A 22,467-nucleotide genomic window follows, 5' to 3' on the forward strand; every position below is an offset into this window, starting at 1 on the left:
GAGGCAGTAGCTGAAGCCATGAGAACGAATGAGTTCTCCAAGGGCGTGGTTGTAAATGGAGAATAGAAGAGGATCCAGACTGAACCTTGAGGGACACCCTCACTTAGGGGGTGGGAGGCAGAGGAGGAGTGACTATGTATAAATGGACAGAGAGATGAGGAGAACCAGGAGAGGACAATGTCAGTGAAGCCAAAGTTGGATGATGTTGCCAGGAAGAGGGGGTGGTAGACAGTGTCAAAGTCAGCTGAGAGGTCGAGGAGGAGTAGGATGGAGTAATAATAATAATAATAATAATTGTGGTATTTGTTAAGTTCTTATTATGTTGCAGGCCTTGTACTAAGCACTGGGGTGGATACAATCAGGATGGACACAGTCCCTGTCCCACATGGGGCTTACAGTCTTAATCTCCATTTTACAGATGAGGTAACTGAGGCACAGAGAGGTAAAGTGACTTGCCCAAGACCTCAAAGCAGATAAGTGGCAGAACAGGGATTAGAACCCATGATCTTCTGACTCCTTGGCCTACGCTCAATCTACTACACCTTGCCAGGAGAGCCCTTTGAAATTGGTTATGAGAAGGTCATTGATGGTCTTAGAAAGTGTGGCTCAGTGGAAAGAGCATGGGCTTGGGAGTCAGAGGTCATGGTTTCAAATCCCAGGTCTGCCACTTGTCAGCTGTGTGACTGTGGGCAAGTCACTTAACTTCTCTGTGCCTCAGTTACCTCATCTGTAAAACAGGGATGAAGACTGTGAGCCCCACATGGGACAACCTGATTACCTGTATCTACCCCAGCACTTAGAACAGTGCTCTGCACATAGTAAGCACTTAACAAATACCAACATTATTATTAAAAATCCTAATGTAGTAGCTCAAGAAGAGATTTGCTGAAGAGGAAGGGAAAGCAGTGAGTGTAAAGACTCATTCTAAAAACCTGGATGAGGATTAAGAGCAGGTGTATGTGGCAATAACTGGAGAGGTTGTGGGATCTAGAAAGGGTTTTTCAAACATGGGTGAGACCTGGACATGTTTAAAGGCTGAAAAGAAGGATCCAGCAGAGTGAAGGATTGGAGACAACAGTGAGGGAGGGGAGAAGAGTGGGAGCAAGTGGTTTTTAGAAAGTGAGCAGAGACAGGGTTAGTGATGCAGATCAAAAAAATACAGAATAGGCAGGAGTCCTCCTCTTCAGAAATAGGAGAAAAGGAATGCCAGGAGTCGGAAGGAGGTGATATTCTTTGGGACATTCTCTCTTGAGAGTATTAACTTTGCCAGCAAAGTAGTTGGCAATGTTGTCATGTGCTAGGCAGAGGGGAAGTACTGGGGACTTCAAGAGGGAATCATTGGGAAAGCAGCATGGCTCAGTGGAAAAGATCCCGGGCTTGGGAGTCAAAGGTCATGGGTTCGAATCCCGTCTCTGCCACTTGTCAGCTGTGTCTGTGGGCAAGTCATTTCACTTCTATGGGCCTCAGTTCCCTCATCTGTAAAATGGGGATGAAGATTGTGAGCCCCAAGTAGGACAACCTGACGACCCTGTATCTCCCCCAGCGTTTAGAACAGTGCTCGGCACATAGTAAGCACTTAACAAATTCCAACATTATTATAAGTTTGGAAAATCTGATAGAGCTTAAGGGCAAGAGACTTGATGAAATAATTTCCCTGGGCACTGCACTTTAGAAGACTCTACTCTCCTCACTGAAGCTGCGTAACTCTTGGTTGATAAGAAGTCAGCCTCCAGACTGGTAACTCTCAGGCTCAGCCTCAGGTAGCGTGAGAGGTGGAGGAAATTGTTTAACTGGTTCCCTTCCTTAAACCCTAAAACACAGCTCTCTCTTCCACATGACAACAGTGAAGGCCCTGACTTGTATGGCTACTAAAAGAAACTAGTAAAGAAAGGGGTGGGGAGCGGGGAGAAATACTACACTACTCAGCTCCAGGAGAGAGCTTGATCTGGGTCCATGATAAGCTCTGAGGACATTTGGATATGCAAACCAAAGTGATCATCTGGCAAGGCCTATTAAGCCTTATTTGGAGAATTAGGACATGGAGATGGGGTGCTTGCAAATGCAGATAAACCAAAACTGATTGTGAAAGTTCTTGGTGCTTCCCTGTAATGTCAATCTGCAATGAGAAATTTTTATATACTGGATGCTTTTCATGCACACTGCAAATTATACCATAGATAAACACCCACACACTCATGGCCTTGCAGTTACCAGTACTTTACAGAAATTTTGGACCAGGTAAGAAACTGAGTTCAATAACAATATGGAAAAATTTATCTAGAACTTCTATGGTAAATGGGGGAAGTCACTTTGTGAATTAAAGAATAGATAAAAAATAGTGCACAAACTTACCAACTCAACTTTTAAGAGGAAAAAGAAAGAGAAAGAAACAGTCAACCTGTTCAGTTGTCATTTGCACAGCAGCATGAATTGGTGTACTTCAGCTTGGTCCAGCTCTCCCTGAATTCCAAATACTCTTAAAATTGAATCCTGAACTTCTTGGAGTAGAGTCCATTGGATTTGTCTAAAAGGAGTGCACTGGTGACCTCTGAGAGTGCAGTTTCTGTGGAGTCCCCTAGGAAGCCAGATTGGAGGGCCTCAGAGAATTGGAGGAGAGGAATTTGAGACAGTAGGTGTAAATAACTCGCTTGGTGAGTTTGGAGAGGAAAGGTAGGAGGGAGATGGGGCAATAACTGGAGGGAGCTGTGAGGTTAAGGGAGGGTTTTTTAAGGATAGGGGAGACATGGGCATGTTTGAAAGAAGTGGGGCTGAGCACTGGGGTCGATCCCTTCCTATGTGGACCTGATTGATCCTTCCCAAGTCTCCCATCCCACTCAGGATGGGGAACTGGCATTTCCCCATGATGAATTAAGGCATCCTGGGGCAGAATTCAGTTGGTTCAATATCCTACTTTGGATCTCAGCAGTCTCTTCACCAGTATTCTCAGTGTGTCGGTACCTGACCTCAGCAGGAACCATTGTCCATTTTACATACATCACCCCCCAACATATCTGGGGCGAGTCATTCCACACTGTGTGTCTGGTGAAGGGATCGGGACCCGGGATTCCCAACTCCTGGTCTCACACTCCTCCTGATGACTGAGTCATGGGTAGAGATAAGGCTTCCCCCATATTGGGTTCTGTGGTGGCTACAGGATTATCCAATCAGACCCACGGCTGGTTCAAGATGGGGCTCGCGTTCCTGAGAGAAGAGAGTCCATCTCGGTCACAGCACACTTGGTAAAGTAGGGAGAAGCATATCACAGTTCTTGGGGAGCTACTATCAGTAGGCAGGTCCCCCCAGTATTGTTCCCATGTTTTTTTTCCGTTCAGGCTGCACTCCCTCCATCCATCCAGAAAGTCTCAGTGGTTCACAGGGTTTCCCCAGCAGGCTTCAGGAGGGCAAGGGTGGGATTGGTACAGCTGAAAGGATCCCGAGGTCCTTGAGTCTAATCATCCCCTACAGAAAAACTAAGCAAGCGAAATTCCACAGAGCATTCAGGTAGCCTGTTTGCATTAGGAGAGAGACAAACCGTCTCAAGTCAGACCGACAGTGCTCAAGGGTGCCATCAGCCCTGCTGAGAGATCTGGGACAAGGCCCGTTTCTGCAGAGAAGGAGAGTCCACTACCATTGTCCACCTTCTGTCAGCAACGTACTGGGGTTCCTGAGAGAGAAACCCCTTGAAAAAGGGAAATATTCCACCCGTCGCCCTAGTGTCATTGCCAATCCTAGAAGAAGACAAAATGTCAAGATTTCCACAACAATTCAGCTTACTGGTTCATCCCTCCTCTCTTTTTACATCTCTTTGTCACTTCACAGTTCCTCCCTGAAGGTGGGCTTCATTAACTCCTATGATCTGGGATGTTCCTGAGGTCTGTCTTCATATTTTGGGGTGTCCTCTGGTTGGGAGGTTTGCAATCTTGAAGTAGTGTGGTCTAGTGGAAAGAACACGGGCTAGGAGTCAGAGGACCTGGGTTCTAATCCCAGATCTTCCACTTGTCTACTGTGTGACCTTGGGCAAGTCGCTTCACTTCTCTGTTCCTTGGTTTCCTCATCTGTAAAATGGGAATTAAACACTACTCCCTCCTACTTAGACTGTGAATCCAATATGGGACAGGGATTGTGTCTTCCAACCTGATTATCTTGTATCTATCCCAGCACTTAGTACAGTGCCTGGCACAGAGTAAGTGCTTAACAAGTAATTAAAATAACAAAGAAAATAGGGTCCTGATGAGATTGTTCATTCCAAGTGCTTAGTACAGTGCTCTGCACATAGTAAGCACTCAATAAATACTATTGAATGAATTGAATGAATTATTGATACTTCTTGTGGCACTACTGTCCTTTTCCTGTTATGCTTGAAATGGCCCTGATCCCACCATCCATCTGTGTTCTATTTACTACTGGGTAGTTCCCTGATCTTACTCTGCTCCTGTAAACCTTCCTTTTGTTACTGCCAGGAAGTTAAGTGACTCTTCTGAGGTCACACAGGCTACATACGGTGGAGTGGGGATTAGAACCCAGGTCCTTCTGACACCCAGGCCCATGGTTTAATCCACTAAGCCAGGCTGTTTCCTTGAAGTCCCTATGATGAATTAAGGCATCCTGGGGCAGAATTCAGTTGGTTCAATATCCTACTTTGGATCTCAGCAGTCTCTTCACCAGTATTCTGTGTGTCGGTACCTGACCTCAGCAGGAACCAGGGGAGGAGCTCGATGTGCTGGGGAGAAACATGGATCCAAGAAGCCATGGGAGAGAGCATGTTCTCCATGAACTTCCCAGGGAGGGGATGGTAAGCCTGTCCCCAAGTAACCCCTGACCTCACGGAGATGTCTGGTACCAATTTAGGGGCAGTGGCGGAGATAGGGGCAGGGAGATCCGGGGTCCACCATACGGAAGTTCTCCTACCTGCCGATTTCTCAAAGGGGAGGACAGGAGAGTTCCTGTCCTGAGGAGGCTGATGAAGATCAGAACACTCCTCTGGCTGGGAAATGGGGTGGGAACCCACCACAATGACATGGGACTTGCTGGGATAAGGGGATAGCCACTTTTGGAACCCCAGTGGACTAGCAGGACCATGTGATGTTTCGTGCCGAGTGTTCAGATGCCGGTGTGCCCAGAGATTCCAGCACTCAGACAATGGGATCCATGTCCACCAGTAAGGGAGACTGAACCACACTCATCCTGGGGGAAGTGAAAGGTCTTCCTGGGTCTCGGATTCCTCTGCCCACCAGACCGACCAGGTGCTCTGACCTGGGAGGAAGACAATACAATCATAGGCAGGGCCCTACTTCTGGTGGATATCAGAGGAAACCCCACCCCACCTCCAGTGAGTCAGTCAAGACTGATTATTAAAATACTTGGCCCCTCCCTCCTTGAATGCCACCTTCAACAGTTCACTTTCCAACAGCTTCTTCCCCACTGCTTTCTACAAAAACGTTCAGGACAGGTCAACCCGCTCCTCAAAAAACTCCAGTTGTTGCCCATCCACCTCTGCATCACACAAAACCTCCTCATCATTCGCTTAAAGCATTCCACCATCTTTCCCCCTCCTACCTCACCTCACTACTCTACTCACTCACCTCACTACTTTCATTCATTCATTCATTCATTCATTCATTCATTCACTAATATTTATTGAGCGCTTACTATGTGCAGAGCACTGTACTAAGCGCTTGGGATGAACAAGTCGGCAACAGATAGAGACAGTCCCTGCCGTTTGACGGGCTTACGGTCTAATCGGGGGAGATGGACAGACAAGAACAATGGCAATAAATAGAGTCAAGGGGAAGAACATCTCGTAAAAACAATGGCAACTAAATAGAATCAAGGCGATGTACAATTCATTAACAAAATAAATAGGGTAATGGAAATATATACAGTCGAGCGGACGAGTACAGTGCCGTGGGGCTGGGAAGGGAGAGGTGGAGGAGCAGAGGGAAAAGGGGAAAAAGAGGGTTTAGCTGCGGAGAGGTAAAGGGGGGGTGGCAGAGGGAGTAGAGGGAGAAGAGGAGCTCAGTCTGGGAAGGCCTCTTGGAGGAGGTGATTTTTAAGTAGGGTTTTGAAGAGGGGAAGAGAATCAGTTTGGCTGAGGTGAGGAGGGAGGACGTTCCAGGACCGCGGGAGGACGTGGCAGGATACTACCTACCCCGCGCACTTTGCTCCTTTAGTGCTAACCTTCTCACTGTGCCTTGGTCTCATCTATCTTGCACCCAACCCCTGGCCCAAGTCCTGCCTCTGGCCTGGAACTTCCTCCTCCATCAAATCCGACAGACAATTACTCTCCCCCACGTCTTAGCCTTACTGAAGGCACATCTCCTCCAAGAGGCTTTCCCATACTAGGCCCCCCCTTTCTTCTTCTCCCACTCCCTTATACATCGCTCTGACTTGCTCCCTTTGATCTTCCCAACCCCCAGCCCCATAGCACTTATGTACATACCTGTAATTTATTTGTATTGATGTCTGTCTCCTCCCTATAATAATGATAATAATAATAATGGTATTTGTTAAGCAATTACTATGTGCCAGGCATTGCACTAAGAGCTGGGGCAGATATAAGCAAATTGAGTTGGCCACAGTCTCTATCTCTTGGAGGCTCGCACTCTTAATCCCTATTTTACAGATGAGGTAACTGAGGCACAGAGAAATGAAGTGACTTACCCAGGGTCACACAGCAGACAAATGATGGAGCCGGGATCAGAACTCATGACCTTCTGAACCCCAGGCCCGTGCTCTATCAACCATGCTATGAGAAGCAGCTTAGCCTAGTGGATAGAAAACTGGCCTGTGAGTCAGGACCCGGGTTCTAATCCTGGCCCTGTCACTTGTCTGCAATGTGACTTTGGGCAAGACACTTCACCTCTCTGTGCCTCAGTTATCTCCTCTGTTACAAGGGGATTAAGACTGTAGTCCCATGTGGGACATGGACTGTGTTCAACCTGATTAACTTGTAGAGAAACAGTGTGGCTCACTGGAAAGAGCCCGGGCTTCAGAATCAGAAGTCATGGGTTCGAATCCCAGCTCTGCTACTTGTCAGCTGTGTGACTGTGGGCAAGTCAGTTAACTTCTCTGTGCCTCAGTTACCTCATCTGTAAAATGGGGATTAACTGTGAGCCTCACGTGGGACAACTTGATTACCCTGTATCTACCCCAGCACTTAGAACAGTGCTCTGCACATAGTAAGCACTTAATACCAACATTATTATAATCTACCCCAGCGTTTACAGCAGTGCCTGGCACACAGTCAGAGCTTAACAATTACAAAAAAAAAATGGAGCAAAGAATGCAGACTGGCTGTATTAGATCAGATATTAAGGTTGCATCTCCTCCAAGAGACCTTCCCCAGTATTTTCCCTGCTCCTTCTCCTTTCTGTCTCATCTGTGCATTTGCATTTGGGACCTTAAGGCATTTTTGATATTTGCCCAACAGCACTTATATTCTTATTTGGAAACTATTTATTTATATCAATATCTGTCTCCCCATCTAGACTGTAAGCTTCTTGTGGGCAGGGAATGTGTCTACCAACTCTGTTGAACAGTTCCGAGTGCTTAATACAGTGCTGTGCACACAGTAAACTAGAGCACGGGCTTTGGAGTCAGGGCTCATGAGTTCGAATCCCAGCTCTGCCACTTGTCGGCTGTGTGACTGTGGGCGAGTCACTTAACTTCTCTGTGCCTCAGTTCCCTCATCTGTAAAATGGGGATTAAGACTGTGAGCCCCACGTGGGACAAGCTGATTCCCCTTTGTCTACCCCAGCGCTTAGAACAGTGCTCGGCACATAGTAAGCGCTTAAGAAATACCAACATTATTATTAGTAAACGTTCAATAAATAAGCTTGGGTTAGGAAGTCCTCTGATCAATAATAATAATAATAATGTTGGTATTTGTTAAGCGCTTACTATGTGCAGAGCACTGTTCTAAGTGCTGGGGTAGACACAGGGGAATCAGGTTGTCCTACGTGGGGCTCACAGTCTTCTTTCCCATTTTACAGATGAGGTAACTGAGGCACAGAGAAGTTAAGTGACTTGCCCGGAGTCACACAGCTGACAGAGCTGGGATTGTTGGGAGGACATTGGGCCCAACTCGACTCGATGCCTGATAAACAAAAGGTTCAGGTTCCCAGACAAATTGGAATAACATCCCGGGAAACTAGCCCGGTGACAAGCTGGGCCTATAGGCTGGAGGATTTAGCTGGTGTGGAAATTTTGCCTTATAAGGCAGAATACCCATCAAAAATCCAGGTGAATTTGGCAGTCAGTGGTCCCGTTCCACCTCCTCCCCTATGGTCTTGTGTCTCCTCTTACCTCGGGAATCTCTCGGCCCAGATGTCCGGCTGCTGCCACTCTGTGTCCCATTTGCTCTGCCTCTGCTGCATATCTAGCATTCGCCTCTGCCTTTCCGGGCAGACCACCACCATGCCGGTCCGAGCACCCAATCTGTCCCATCTCAAATGCCTTTTCACTGAGCTTCCTGTCTCCAGTCTTGCCTCTCTCCAGTCCATGCTCCCTTCTGAGAAAAATGACCTGGGCAACAAAGACCATCTCCTCTATGTGTACCTGCTCCTCCCAAACCTCTGATGCCTGCCCCCTCCATCCATCTCTGTGTGGGATGGAAACTCACCAGCGGTTCTGAGGCGTTCGATGACCATTACCCTCCCCAAGCCAACCTCAGCCACTGTAACCTCACCTTGCCTTCTGCCACATCCCACTCCCTCCAAAGCCTATCAACTTTCTGCCTCTCAGGCTCTTCGCTGCTGCTGCTGACCCCTCAACAGCATCCTCCCACTGACCCTTGGCTTCACGGACTCCGTCCTCTCCTGGTTCTCCTCTTACCTCTCTGGCTGGTCATTCTTGGTCTCCTTCGCTGGCGCCTCCTCCCCCTCCCATCCTTTAACTGTTGGAGTTCCTCAAGGGTCAGTTCTCGGCCCTCTTCTGTTCTCCATTTACACTCACTCCCTTGGTGAATTCATTTGCTCTCACAGCTTTGACTACCATCTCTATGCAGATGACACACAGATCTACATCTCCGCCCCTGTCCTCTCCCCCTCCCTTCAGGCTCGCATCTCCTCCTGCCTCCGGGATGTCTCCACCTGGATGTCGGCCCGCCACCTAAAACTCAACATGAGCAAGACTGAGCTCCTCATCTTCCCTCCCAAACCCGGTGCTCTCCCAGACTTCCCTATCACCGTGGATGGCACGACCATCCTTCCTGTCTCTCGGGCCCGCGATCTCGGTGTCATCCTTGACTCGTCTCTCTCGTTCACCCCACGCATCCTATCCGTTACCGAGACCTGCCGGTTTCACCTTTACAATATCGCCAAGTTCCGCCCTTTCCTCTCCACCCAAACGGCTACCTTACTGCTACGGGCTCTCGTTATATCCCGGCTAGACTACTCTGTCGGCCTTCTCTCTGACCTCCCTTCCTCCTCTCTCGCCCTGCTCCAGTCTCTTCTTCACTCCGCTGCCCGGCTCGTCTTCCTGCAGAAACGATCTGGGCATGTCACTCCCCTTCTTAAACAACTCCAGTGGTTGCCTATCGACCTCCGCTCCAAACAAAAACTCCTCACTCTAGGCTTCGAGGCTCTACATCACCTTGCCCCTTCCTACCTCTCCTCCCTTCTCTCTTTCTACCGCCCACCCTGCACGCTCCCCTCCTCCGCCGCCCACCTCCTCACCATCCCTCGGTCTCGCCTATCCCGCCGTCGACCCCCGGGCCACGTCCTCCCGCGGTCCCGGAACGCCCTCCCTCCTCACCTCCGCCAAACTGATTCTCTTCCCCTCTTCAAAACCCTACTTAAAATTCACCTCCTCCAAGAGGCCTTCCCAGACTGAGCTCCTCTTCTCCCTCTACTCCCTCTACCACCCCCCCTCACCTCTCTGCAGCTTAACCCTCTTTTCCCCCCATTTCCCTCTGCTCCTCCCCCTCTCCCTTCCCATCCCCTCGGCACTGTCCTCGTCCGCTCAACTGTATATATTTTCATTACCCTATTTATTTTGTTAATGAAATGTACATCGCCTCGATTCTATTTAGTTGCCATTGTTTTTACGAGAAGTTCTTCTCCTTGACTCTAGTTATTGCCATTGTTCTCGTCTGTCCGTCTCCCCAGATTAGACTGTAAGCCCGTCAAACAGCAGGGACTATCTCTATCTGTTGCCGTCTTGTTCATTCCAAGCGCTTAGTACAGTGCTCTGCACATAGTAAGCCCTCAATAAATACTATTGAATGAATGAATGAATATTAAATTTTTGTGGTGGGATGGACTAATATTTTTGAGATCGGCTGGAGAACCACAAGATAGATGATCTACCAGACTTGATTCAGCATCAGTAGCTTTGTGACATGGGAAAATAACAGTGTGGCTTAGTGGAAGGAGCACAGGCTTGGGAATAGAGTTCATGGATTCTAATCCTGGCTCCACCACTTGTCTGCTATGTGACCCTGGGCAAGTCACTTCTCTTCTCTGTGCCTCAGTTACCTCATCTGTAAAATGGGGACTAAAACTCTGAGCCCCACGTGGGACAACCTGATTACCCTGTATCTATCTCAACGCTTAGAACAGTGCTTGGCACTTAGTAAGCGCTTAACAAATACCATCATTATTATTAGTATTATTATTATTTAACCTTCTCCTGGAAAGGAACCCTTCCCCTGCACCGTCCCTCTTTCCCCCTCCACACATAAACCACATAAACAAACTCCTTTATTTTAGTGTCTATGTTTTCCTCTCTTGCTTTTTAACTACCTCTCTCTGTCAGGGGGCCAGAGGACATTGTAATTCAGAGAAGAAGCATTGTCTAGTAGACAGAGCATGGACCTGGGGGACATAAGGACCTGGGTTCTAATGTCAACTCCATCACTTTTCTGCTGTGTGACCTTGAGCAAATCACTTCACTTCTCTGTGACTCAGTTGCCTCATCTATAAAGTGGGGATTAAAACTGTGAGTCCTACATGGGACAGGAACTGTGTCCAACCCAATTTGCTTGTTGTATCCAGCCCAGTTCTCAGACAGTGTGTGGCACATAGTAAGCACTTAAATACCTATATCATCATCATCATCATCATCATCATAATAACTAGGGTTTTTGTTAAGCACTTACTATGTGCCAGACACTGTACTAACTGCTGTGGTGGATACAAGCACATCAGGTTGGACATAGTCCTAGTCCCATATGGGATTCACAGTCTTAATTTTCATTCTACAGATGAAGTAACTGAGTCCCAGAGGAGTGAAGTGACTTGCCCAAAGCCACACAACAGACACATGGTGGAGCTGGGATTAGAACTGAGGTCCTTCTGACTCCCCAGGTCCATGTGTGGCTAAGAGAAACAGCGTGGCTTAGTGGAAAGGACACGGGCTTGGAAGTCAGAGAACATGAGTTCTAATCTCGCCTCCGCCACTTTTCTGCTGTGACCTTGGGCATATCACTTCACTTCTCTGTGCCTCAGTAAATCTCATCTGTAAAATGGGGATTCAAAATGCGAGCCCCACATAGGACAACCTGATCACTCTGTATCTATCCCAGCGCTTAGAACGGTGCTTGACACATAGCAAGCACTTATTGAATAACTTAATTATTATTATAAATGTTATCATCATAGACCATACACATCTTGACCCTTTCTGTGTCCCTCTATGAAGATCCTGGGTTTGGGATACCCAGAGAGGTCGAGTGCCAGTGTCCAACACAGGTGGTCTGAACCTTCTGTGGGCTCCTCCCATGACAGGGAAATGTGGGCCCTTGACTCTACCTTTCCACTTCCCATTTCCAACTCCATCTACCAATAGGAGAACAGTTTGACCACAGGACCAAGATCCCAGCGGCCCAGGAAAGGGCTTTTCTGTGACTTGGCTCAGAGCACAGTGGAAAGGACCCCTCTATTCAAGATGATTTGGTCTGGCTCTCAGTGCAAGGTGTCTGCTGGGTCCCTCTGTGCTGACGCCAGCTCAGGATCCCCAGAGAGATAGAGTGTTGTACCCCATGCTGGGTGCACTATGTCACTCTTGCCCGACATCGATCTCGGATGAGATTGCCAGTCACTGCAAAATCAGAAAAGGGACCCTCTTCAGCTAGCTGGGACACACAGTGGGATCAGTTGTTCCTTGAAAGGGATAACCACGATTGCCCTTTCCCTTTACCTGCACAATCTTCCCCACTCCCAGCCCCCCTCTTTCTGTGCAAGGACCTCCGGAAGTGGTTGGGCTGGCTTTCAACTATAGACACCCAGATTGGAACGATTCTTTATTGGGTAGGAGGCAGAGAAGTGTGCATCTCGCCTGCGGGGGGTCAGGGGACTGTGGGATTGACGATCTTCCCCAAGAAGAGCATGGTCTGGGTGATTTTCTCATAAATGATGACCAGGAAGGGGTGGTTGTAGGTCACGGTGGGAGGAAGAGACATGGGCATGGCCTCCACGGCAGTGGCCGCTGATGCCTCGGTCCCTTTCTCATCGACCTTCAGCATGGCCTTGTGCACGGCCTGAGGAAGACAAAAAGGCACGTCAGCAGACCCAATGTAGGACATGGAAGCCACCCTCGATGCGACTGGCATTGCTGTTGGACTCTGGGGTCAGAGGAGAGGGTGGGAGCCCCGAAAAGTCTGCGAGTGGATTACCCCAATGGAGCAGGCCCTCAGGGAGTGGTCCTGGGTGCCAAATGAGCATGGGCAGAGCCCTGACAGTAAGGGGCAGGGATGAGGGGGCAGAGACACTAGAGCACAGATGGAGAGGTGGGGGTGCTGAGTCTGCATTCATCTCCTGGCCATAAAATGGAGGTTCTATTAAAGCAGGAGTGAAGGCCCAGTTGAACCAAAGCCATCGGTGCTGGAGCCAGGGGAGATGCGAATTGAGGAAAACCCAAGCTTCTGGCTGGTGGACCTGGGAGAGACATGGGATAGCCAGGTGATCTGACCACCGAGCAGACAGACCTGACTCTGTGAGAGGCGGAAAGCAAAGCCGGTCCCTGCGAGACACCGTCCATCTCTTCCCTGGGGGACTGGACCCTCCTACTGGGATCTCTGCACTCTGTCCCAAACTCTGGAGAGGCACAACTGCACGCCCCTTTGAGACGGTTTGCCCCACCACCCTAGTTTCCTGATCTAGTCCCAGGACAATCAATGGTTGTAGCACAAGTCATGGTGCAGTTGGGATTCCCAGAGAGCTGCCATGGGGCTGGCCTGGGGTTGAGAAGTTTCCCTGGAAAGAAAACTCCCTGTGGGCCCCATCACAATAGGCGTCCCATGTCATGGTTAAGGGTGCTGATGAAAAGTGAGTGGGCCCAGGGAGCACCCAGATTCCGATTCCCACTCAGCCGCCTGACACTTTGCCTCAGTTTTGCCTTTTGGAAACTGGTAACTAATCACCTCTCCACCCTTCCCAGTGGGCCATGAGCTCTGTGCAGGATAATAATAATAATAATAATAATAATGATGATAATAATTATGGTATTTGTTAAGCGCTAACTTCTAAGTGCTGGGGTAGATATAAATTAATCAGATTGGATACAGTCCCTGTCCCCCATGGAGCTTACAGTTTCAATTCCCATTTTACAGATGCGGTAACTGAAGCACAGAGAAGTGAAGGGCCCAAGGTCACACGGCAGACAAATGGCGGAGCCGGCATTAGAACCCATGACCTTTCTGACTCGCAGGTCTGTGCTCTATCCACTATGTCTTGATGCTTCTCTAACTGCATCAGGCCCGATTGGCTAATGTCCAACCTAGGGACGGGGCCCATTGTAACAGCAACTATTGTCATGTGCCATTTGTCAAGCACCTATTCCTTTGGCAAACAGAGGAGATGATGTTCACCTTCCCTTTAGGAGATCCCCAACCTTGAGATTGATGACAGAGAGGCAACTGTTGAAAGAAAGCTATGAGACCCCATGCTCCATTTGGTGATTTCAGTGTCTCTCAGCCTGGGGGATACTAAACCACTCTCCAGGAATCTACAGTACACAGGAACATCCCTAATCCAATTGAGGAATTGTATTCCACTCAGGATAAATTGAGTCCGGAAAAATCTGTCCTAAATCTTCCTCACTTAACTGCATCAATTACACACTGTGGATGGTCTTCAGTTCCAGCCCGTGGCATCTACTCACTTTTGAGACCTTGAGATGGACCTGGTCCGTGAGGCCAGAGAGGTCAGCCTTGTCAGTGAACACGTCGGTCACACCCAATTTTCCCAGGATCTTTTCAAGCTGGTAGGTGCCAGAAATGGAAAATTTGGGAAAACGCAAGTTGAGCGACCTGTTCCAAGAGGAAGATGAAAAAAAGATGTTTAGGAAGGTCCAGCAGTTGAAGGTGCCTGTGACTGGTGAGAGTACGGTCGATGAAGGCCTCTGTCGGGTGTCATTGTCCGTTCCACTTTCACAGGAACCACCTGGACACCGTGTGCTCTCTCGGCTCTCTACTGACATACATGGAGGAAACACCCCTCAGGGACACATGAACATCTATCGAGCTGGGTGTCCTGATTACTCAAGTCCCATTGGTGGACTACCCGTGGTGTCACCCTCTCACCCAAGTGGGTGATAGGAGACTGGGGCCAACAGCTGGAGGCAGGCATATGGGGGTCAGAGACCCCTTTATGGTGAGGTTTCTCGAGCTCACCCGGAAAGTCCCATGGGGATTCTGATTGGCTCCTGTATCTCCAGTCCCAGGTTGGGTCAAGAACGTTCCCGGACAGGCTTAGATCCCCTGTCCTCTCCATACTCACCCTCCCATGCAATTCCTAGTTAAGACATAGTTGAGCATTCTGGGCACCGCCACTCATCCCGGGTGCCTCCCCTCACATGAGGTGTCCTCCACTGAGTCTGGAGCCTTCCACGAGGCCCTGGAGCTTGGCGCACCACTCATGGGACCTTGGGCCTTTCCACAAGGGAGACATCCAGCCTGTGAGGGACTGCTCCCCAGATTGAAGTAGTGGAAATGGAACACTGGGGCTGGTTTGACCCCAAGACCGGCTTCCCCCACCTCAGATCTGAATGCCAGAAGTGGGTAGCCACTGACCCTTCATCCAAGACACTTTCTCTCAGGATGCGCTGGCCACCCCGCAAGCTGGAAATGTTTTTTTTGTTTTTTTAAAAATCTGGCTATGATTATGAGGAACGAGGAGACATGGATACCTTCTGATTAATTTGGACATCCCCACCTGTGGATCTAGAAGACTGCATTGCGTGAAGGGCAAATGGGGCCCCACTTACCCACCCAGCCCTACCGGATGTCCTGGCAGGATGGCAGCAAGTGTCTGACATGGGGATTGCGCGTCATCATGCCTCTAGCCTCATGGGACAACGGGGCTCTCCAGAGAGCTGCCCTCTCACCTCCTCTTCATAGATTCCGACCATTTCAGAATGCGATCCTTCGTCAGGTGGTCCTCCACCTGTTTTGTTTTCCCTTGCTGCGGCAGCACAAAGTAGGCGGTGGCATTGCCGACGTACTGCATCGTCACAACGTTGCATGAGAGTTCGCTGTCATACATGTAGTGGAACATGCCCAGCCTTTGCATCAGGGGCACTCTCACTGTCGTTTTCTCATCCACGAAGAAGTCATCCTCCACGGTGTTTTCCATTTTGAAAGGTTTCTCCCATTTCGCTAGTGAAAAGATACAAATGATGGCTTGACTCTGCCCTCCACACCCATATCATATGCCTTCCTCATGTCCGGGGGCAGAGAGAGACACTTCCAGCAAGGGACTGGGGTGGAGCTCACTTATGCGGTTGGAGGGTCCCTTCCCTGCCCCTTCGATTTATGACTTGCCACCAGTCAAGCGTCCATTCTATTCTCTCCCAGGGGCCCTCTGGAGCCTCGAGCCCCTCTTGCTCCCTGTCACTGTGTGAAGAAGGAGGCTGTGACCCGCCCCATCCATCCCATAGGGTCAGGGCCACGAGGAATCGGGATCCGTCACCTGTGATGGTGAGATGGAAGCTGTGATCCTCTTGCAGATCATCAATCTGGTTTTCCCATGCCAAGGTTCAGATAGATTCTCTGAGAAATGGGCTGGAGGGCTGCCCCAACCAGACTGTACCACCCATTCCCTTGCCCAGCTATGATTTCCTGCTTAGTGGTTGTGGATGGAGCCTGGAGAGGTCAGAGAAGCAGCGTGGCTCAGTGGAAAGAGCCTGGGCTTGGGAGTCAGAGGTCATGGGTTCAAATCCCACCTCTGCCACTTGTCAGATGTGTGACTGTGGGCAAGTCACTTAACTTCTCGGTGCCTCAGTTCCCTCATCTGGAAAATGGGGATTAAGACTGTGAGCCTCACGTGGGACAACCTGATTACCCTGTATCTACCCCAGCGTTTAGAACAGTGCTCTGCACATAGTAAGCGCTTAACAAATACCAACATTATTATTATTATTATCATTATTAATCGGACTCTGTGCCATGGGTCTGCTCCTTTTTTGAGGGAATAGGGCATCTGAGGGAACCTAGGTCTCTGAGGCGCCACATGCATAGATGGATCTCTTGATGCTTTCGGGCTGAACACTGGATCTTGGGTCTTCTCCACCTACTAGGGCGTGTGGGAGTGGATTGGCTCTCTAGTGCCAGGGAATGGGCCCAGACTGGGCCGGTCATCCAAAGATAACAGAATGAGGATGGAGAGTGGTGAGCTCCACTGATCCATCACTTTGGAGAAATGGATCTGTGCCCCCAACCTCCTGTAAACCACCAGACCCACAATTGGCCTGGACATCCCTCTCTTCAGCAGGACCTTGAGTACCCCTGGAATCATTCTCGCCCTCTCTATCATCCTCCTTGATGACCCCATTGATGGGAAGGCTGAGAAGATGGGTTCTCTGTGGGGCATACTCGCCAAACGCAGCAGTGACCTCACCCACCTCACCTTTAAAGAAGATAAAATTCACCAGGACCAAGAGGCTTGCTGGATGGAGATCATCGATCAGTTCTGTGATCTGCCCGTGCGTCCCCTTCTCCACGTAGTCGTTGATCTGCTTCTTGGCCACCGCCAGGTCCTTGAAGTCAGTTGAGAAGGCTTCTGAGGAGTACAGGTTCTTAGCATCCTCCAGGAAGCGTTCCAGCAGTTTGAGTTTGTTGTCCACAAACAAGGCGCTGCCTGTATCCAGCTGGAGCCCGCTGTTGGCCCGGGCGAGGGAACGGACGATGTCCTGGAAGCCCTTATGGATCTCGGCCTCCGAGGTGCGCGTCAGGTTGAACCCAAGGCCCTCGAGGATCTGGGTATGGGTGACTGACCGGGCTCCCAGCGACAGCAGGGCGAAAGCTGAGGAGATGCTCAGTGGGGAGAAGAAGATGTTGGTGGAGTTGGAGTCAGATGCCAGTTGCTGGTACAGATTTAAAGCGAAGTTGGCTATGTTGGCTGAGATCTGGTAGCAGGGTGTGTCTCTCTCAGCAGGTTCCTGGGTAGTGGCTGGTGAGGAAGTGACCTCATTACAGCGGGCCGTGGGAAGGAGCCCAGCAACCAGCAGCAGCAGGAAGATGGAGGGCGGCATCTTCCTAGGAAGGAGAGGCAGACACATGAAGTTGGTCAGAGTCAGATGAGTTACATGTGGTGACATTTTCCTGGTCACTTAGTTAGGGTCACATAGTTAATGAATATTTACCCTACATCAGCTTCACAGTGATTTGAATCAGGTTCCCTTATCTACTTGTCCCAATTCGGTGCTTCCCTGCAATTTTCCCCATATCTTCTTTGTGGCGCGGGTATCGTCTTTACCGACTCTGAGCACTTGGGACAGTAGTTGGCATGCAGTGATATCATCGCCCAGTTAAACGGAGGGATGAACCACTGTTTTCTCCAGCCTGGCTTCATCCCTCTCCCACAGTGTCTCTGGGTCTGGTCCAACAATGAGTGCCTTCCAGAGACCCACCTTGGGTGCATCCTCGTTTCTCCCATACCATTCTTCAGGAAGGCCTCGTTCAGCAGCCAAGGGCTGTAAAGAGGCAAGCATCACTTTCCAGACAGGGGCATCTGCCACCAGAGGACAGTGGGACCCCTCGCTACTAGTCTTCATGTTGCTTCTCCTGCCGGCCTCAGTCCATGGGGGCCGAGAAAAGGACATCGGCTGGTTTGGATGGCAAGTTGGGGAGAGGAGAAATCAGGGCCTATCTGGAAGATGGCAGGATTCCCCAAAAGACCGATGTCCAACTGGAGTCACTGGCTCTCCAGACAGAGCAATGGACTCACTTTATGGAGTGTTATTTCACCATACTTCAAGCTCCTGGTACAGGGCTCTGCACACAGTAAGTGCTCAATATAAATCACTTATCGATCTCCCAGAATCAGTTGATCTAGTGGAGGTGGTGGAGACTCGTCCTGCTGCCACCCACCCTCTGGCACTTATGGCATTTTTTTTGTTACAGTCTTCCTAATTATGGTAAAGGCTACCTGTGAGCCGAGCACTGGACTGAGCTCTGGGTTAGATATAGTATAATCAAATCAGATCTGATCCCTGCCCCTCATGAGGCTCACAGTCTTAAGGGGGAGGGAGAACATGAATTTCATCCCCACTCTACAGATGAGGAGACTAATACTTATGCACTCCCATATCCACTGTCCCCACCAGCTATTCCATGAAATTTAACTCCCATCTCAAACCTTCTGTCACTGCACCCCAATCACTTCTTTCTCCTACTGACCTGGCCACATACTTCAATGACAAAATTGAAATCATCAGGCGTGAGCTCCTTAAAATCTCCCCTGCTCCTCTCCAACTCCCCACCTCCTCCACCCTCTTCCACTCTTCATATATATTCCTTGCAGTAACTCAAGGAGATCTCTTGCCTCCTTTACCCCCTCTGCTTGTGTTTCTGACCTGACCTGTGTTTCTAACCTTTGTTTCTTCCCTTCATATGTTATTTAAATACTCCTCCCTTCCCTTCTTCCCTCCTTTCTTCCCTTCATATGTTAATAAGAAAACTCATCCCTTCCCTTCTTCCCTCCTTTACTGCCATTTCGGACTATTCAATTTCCAGCAGCTTCTTCCCTACTGTTTTCAAACATGCTTATATATCCCCATCTTAGAAAAACCCTCCCTCCACCTATTACCCTAACTCTCTCCAACCACTCTTCTCCAAACTTCTCGAGAGAGTTGTTTACATCCACTGTATCCACTTCCTCTCCTCCAATTCCCTCCTCGATTCCCTCCAATCTGGCTTCTTCCTGCTTCATTCCAGGAAAACCGCCCTCTCTAAGGTAACTAATAATTTCTTCTCACCAAATTTGATGGCCTCTACTCTGTCTTTATCCTCCTAGACTTCTCAGGTGTCTTCAACTCTGTAGACCACCGCTCTCTCCTTGAAACTTTATTCACAGTCCTCTTTTGGTTTTCCTCATCTTCCTGATTTCGCCCTTCTTTCCTCTTCTCCCTCTCCCTTCTGCTTGCTCCCTGACTTGTTTCCTTTATTCATCCCCTTTCCCAGCCCCAGAGCACTTACATACATGTCTGTAATTTATTTATATTAATGTCTGTCTCCCCCTCTAGACTGTAAGTTCACTGTGGGCAGGAAATGTGTCTCATCTTGTTATATTGTACTCTCCCAAGCTCTTAGTACAGAGCTCTGCACAAAGTAAGCACCCAAACATGATGGACTGTCTGATTCCTTCTTAGTCTCTTTTGTAAACTCCTCCTCTGCCTCTCACCCTCTGACAGTGGGGGCCCCTCAAGACCCCTTCTATTCTCCATCTATATCCATTCCCTCAGAGAACTCATTCTCTTCCTTGACTTCAACTACCATCTCTATGTGGATGATTCCCAAATCTACATCTCCAGCCCTGACCTCTCTCCTTCTCTGCAGTCTCACATTTCCTTCTGCTTTTAGGACATCTCTACCTGGGTGTCCCGCTGACCCCTCCAACTAAAAACATACAAAATTGAAGTCCTTTTCCCATTCAAGCCCTTTCACCCCTGACTTTCCCATTGCTCTAGACAATACAGCTATCCTCCCTGTCTCACAACTTCATAAAAGTAACAAGTCCTTGACTCGTTTCTTTCATCCCAACTACATATTGTCTGTCACCAAATTCTGTCAGTTCTTCCTTCACAACATCACAAAAATCCACTCTTTCCTCTCCATCCAAACTGGTACCATGCTGATCCAAGCATTTATCCTATCCTTCCCTGACTACTGCATTTGCCACCTCACTAACCTCCCTACCTCTTACCTCTCCCCACACCAGCCCCTACTTTACTCTGCTGCATGGATCATTTTTCTAAAAACACATTCAGTCCATGTCTTCCCACTTCTCAAGAGTCTCCAGTGGCCTCCAAGAATCTTCATACAGAAACTTCTTATCACTGGCTTTAAAGCACTCAATCAGCTCTCCCCATCCTACCTCACCTCAATGATCTACTATAGCCTATCCCACACACTTCACTCCTCTAGCGCCAGCGTATTCGCTATGCCCCGATCTCATCCATATTACCGCCATTAATTCTTTTCCCATGTCCTCCCCCTAGCCTGGAACTTCCTCCCCCTCCGTATATGCCAGATCACCATTCTCTCCACCTTCAGTGCATTACTAGGGTCATATCTCAAGGCCTTCCCTGATTAAGCTTTCTTTTCCTTGGCTCCCTCTCCCTTCTATGTCATCTGTAAACTTGGATCTGAGAACTTTGGACATTTGATATATTCCCCACCCTCCACCCCTCAGGACTCATTTAGTACAAATTACTTTTTTATATTAATTTTGTCTTCTCTTCTAGATGGTAAGCTTGTTGTGCTGTGCCTTCCCAAGTGCTTAATATAGTGCTCAGCCCACTGAAAACTGTTGATTGATTGAGTGATTGAGGTTCTGTAGTGATTTGCCTTAAGTCATTCAGAAGGGAACTGGCAGAGTTGGGATTTCAATCTGTGTCCTCTGACACCTGGGTCTATGTAGGATTTAATCCCCATTTCGTAGATGGGGTAACAAAGGCACAGACTTGCCCAAAGTCATACAACAGACATGTGACAGAGCTGGGATTAGAACCCATGTCCTTTGGCTCCCAGGCTCTTGCTCCCTCTACTAGGCCATGCTGCCTCTAAAAAGTGTACTTCAAAACACCCTTCAAAAGTGCCCAAATTGACCTTCTCTGCCCAAATTGACCTTCTCTGAAAATGAAGTGCTAGTTCATTTCTGGAATACAGAATAACTGGGCAATGGTGTGCCCTCGGAGAAAGGGCCTGGAGGCAGTTGGACTCAGGTTCCTTCTCCAGATACACCACTCACAAGGTTTTTGCCTTAGAGAAACACTGGCCTGTGCCTCGCTTTTGTCATCAGTAAATGGAGATTTAAGACAGAACCTCCCTCCCCGAGACCCTGAGCCCCATGCCAGATGGAGTGGGACCCAATCATCTCTTATCTTTTGAGTTCTTGGACTGATGTGCCAAGCACCATGCTAATGATGGGATAGCAAGACGCAACCCAGGTAACATTCCAAACACAATCTTGGTGACTCAGGGAGTCTGCTCCCTGCTTGGGTCCCGAAGTTTGAAACATTTGTGAAGGGAACTCAGAAGGGCATGTTTCAGAGAAAACACAACAAGGGTGAGACCACTACACTCAGCAGTCTTTCCTCTTACACAGGATTTTTTGGTTAATCCAGGCATCCTCATGGAGGATGGAGTGCCGGAGGATGCCTTTTATCTACCTAGACAGGTTTGGCTCTACCTCTGGACTCTGTGACATCTGAGAGAGACCCTGTCATCTATCACGGCCTCAGCTCAGAAAGGAAAAATTTCATGAGACAGGTTTGCATCTGAAGAACGGAAAGGTTTGGCGTATCTACTTACAGTTGAATGATGGAGTCGCCCGAGGCGATGACCGGGTCTGTCCGGAACCTACTCCCTAAGATGCCATTTAAGGTGGCTGATGGCCCCAGGAGGGGGAGGAGGCCCAAGCTAAACATTAACATGACTCACAGGTGGCTGCTCAGAGCAAACAATGACCAAATAGCTCTCCGGGGGTGGTTTACAAAGCATGCAGGCCTGTGGCTTGGTCACGTGCTCTGAAATGATTGAGCAACTTTGGGAGCCTTTCCCGAAAACAATCTAGTCCACCTCTTCTGGGTGCAAACCTTCCCGCAGTTGGCATCTGCCCCACTCCCTGCTCCAAAATGCAACTGTACCCCTCCTGGTCTTCTCAGCCCCCTTCCACGCTGCTCTCCCCTGGGCTGGAGAAGGATCCAGGGTCTGTGGCCTCAAGAACCTCCAGAAGGCCACCCGTAGGGGCCATGGACTGGTGTTGGACAGGGAGGGGGTCAGTGTCAAGAGGCCCTGGACAGAAGAGACCACCTCCCCAAGATAACTTTGGGATCATGTTTTAAGATATAAGGACGCTTGGAGATCTTAGAAACCTAGCCCTAGTGATCCTGCTGGGGAAAAATCACCCGGGGAACTCTTCCATGGTAGGCGAAGAGTCTTCCATCCTGCAGGGATCCATCCTGCAGTGACCGGTTGAGATGACAAGCCATACATGGTGAGACACCCACTTGTACAGTTATACCTAG

At 49.2% G+C, this 22,467-nt stretch overlaps 1 protein-coding gene across 1 annotated transcript; it reads right to left on the reverse strand.

The window, feature by feature from the left end:
• Positions 1-12,226: 12,226 nt before the first annotated feature.
• On the reverse strand, positions 12,227-21,888 carry LOC100087033 (alpha-1-antitrypsin-like protein GS55-MS). The gene is made up of 5 exons (XM_029066934.1): positions 21,752-21,888; positions 16,845-17,473; positions 15,325-15,595; positions 14,101-14,248; positions 12,227-12,478 (listed from the first exon to the last, which is right to left on the reverse strand). Exons 1-5 carry the CDS (start codon positions 21,871-21,873, stop codon positions 12,287-12,289), a joined length of 1,362 nt encoding a protein of 453 aa, XP_028922767.1. The 5' UTR covers positions 21,874-21,888; the 3' UTR covers positions 12,227-12,286.
• Between the last annotated feature and the right edge of the window lie 579 nt (positions 21,889-22,467).

Source organism: Ornithorhynchus anatinus, chromosome 1 (genome assembly GCF_004115215.2).
Source record: "Ornithorhynchus anatinus isolate Pmale09 chromosome 1, mOrnAna1.pri.v4, whole genome shotgun sequence".
Taxonomy (NCBI): Eukaryota; Metazoa; Chordata; class Mammalia; order Monotremata; family Ornithorhynchidae; genus Ornithorhynchus; species Ornithorhynchus anatinus.

Coding starts and splice junctions, on each gene's coding strand:
- LOC100087033 (XM_029066934.1), bottom strand. CDS start 21,873: ATGTTAATGTTTAGCTTGGGCCTCCTCCCCCTCCTGGGGCCATCAGCC. Junction 14,249..15,324: donor TCGGAATCTATGAAGAGGAG/GTGAGAGGGCAG, acceptor CTCTTGGAACAG/GTCGCTCAACTTGCGTTTTC. Junction 12,479..14,100: donor TCCATCTCAAGGTCTCAAAA/GTGAGTAGATGC, acceptor TGTCTTCCTCAG/GCCGTGCACAAGGCCATGCT.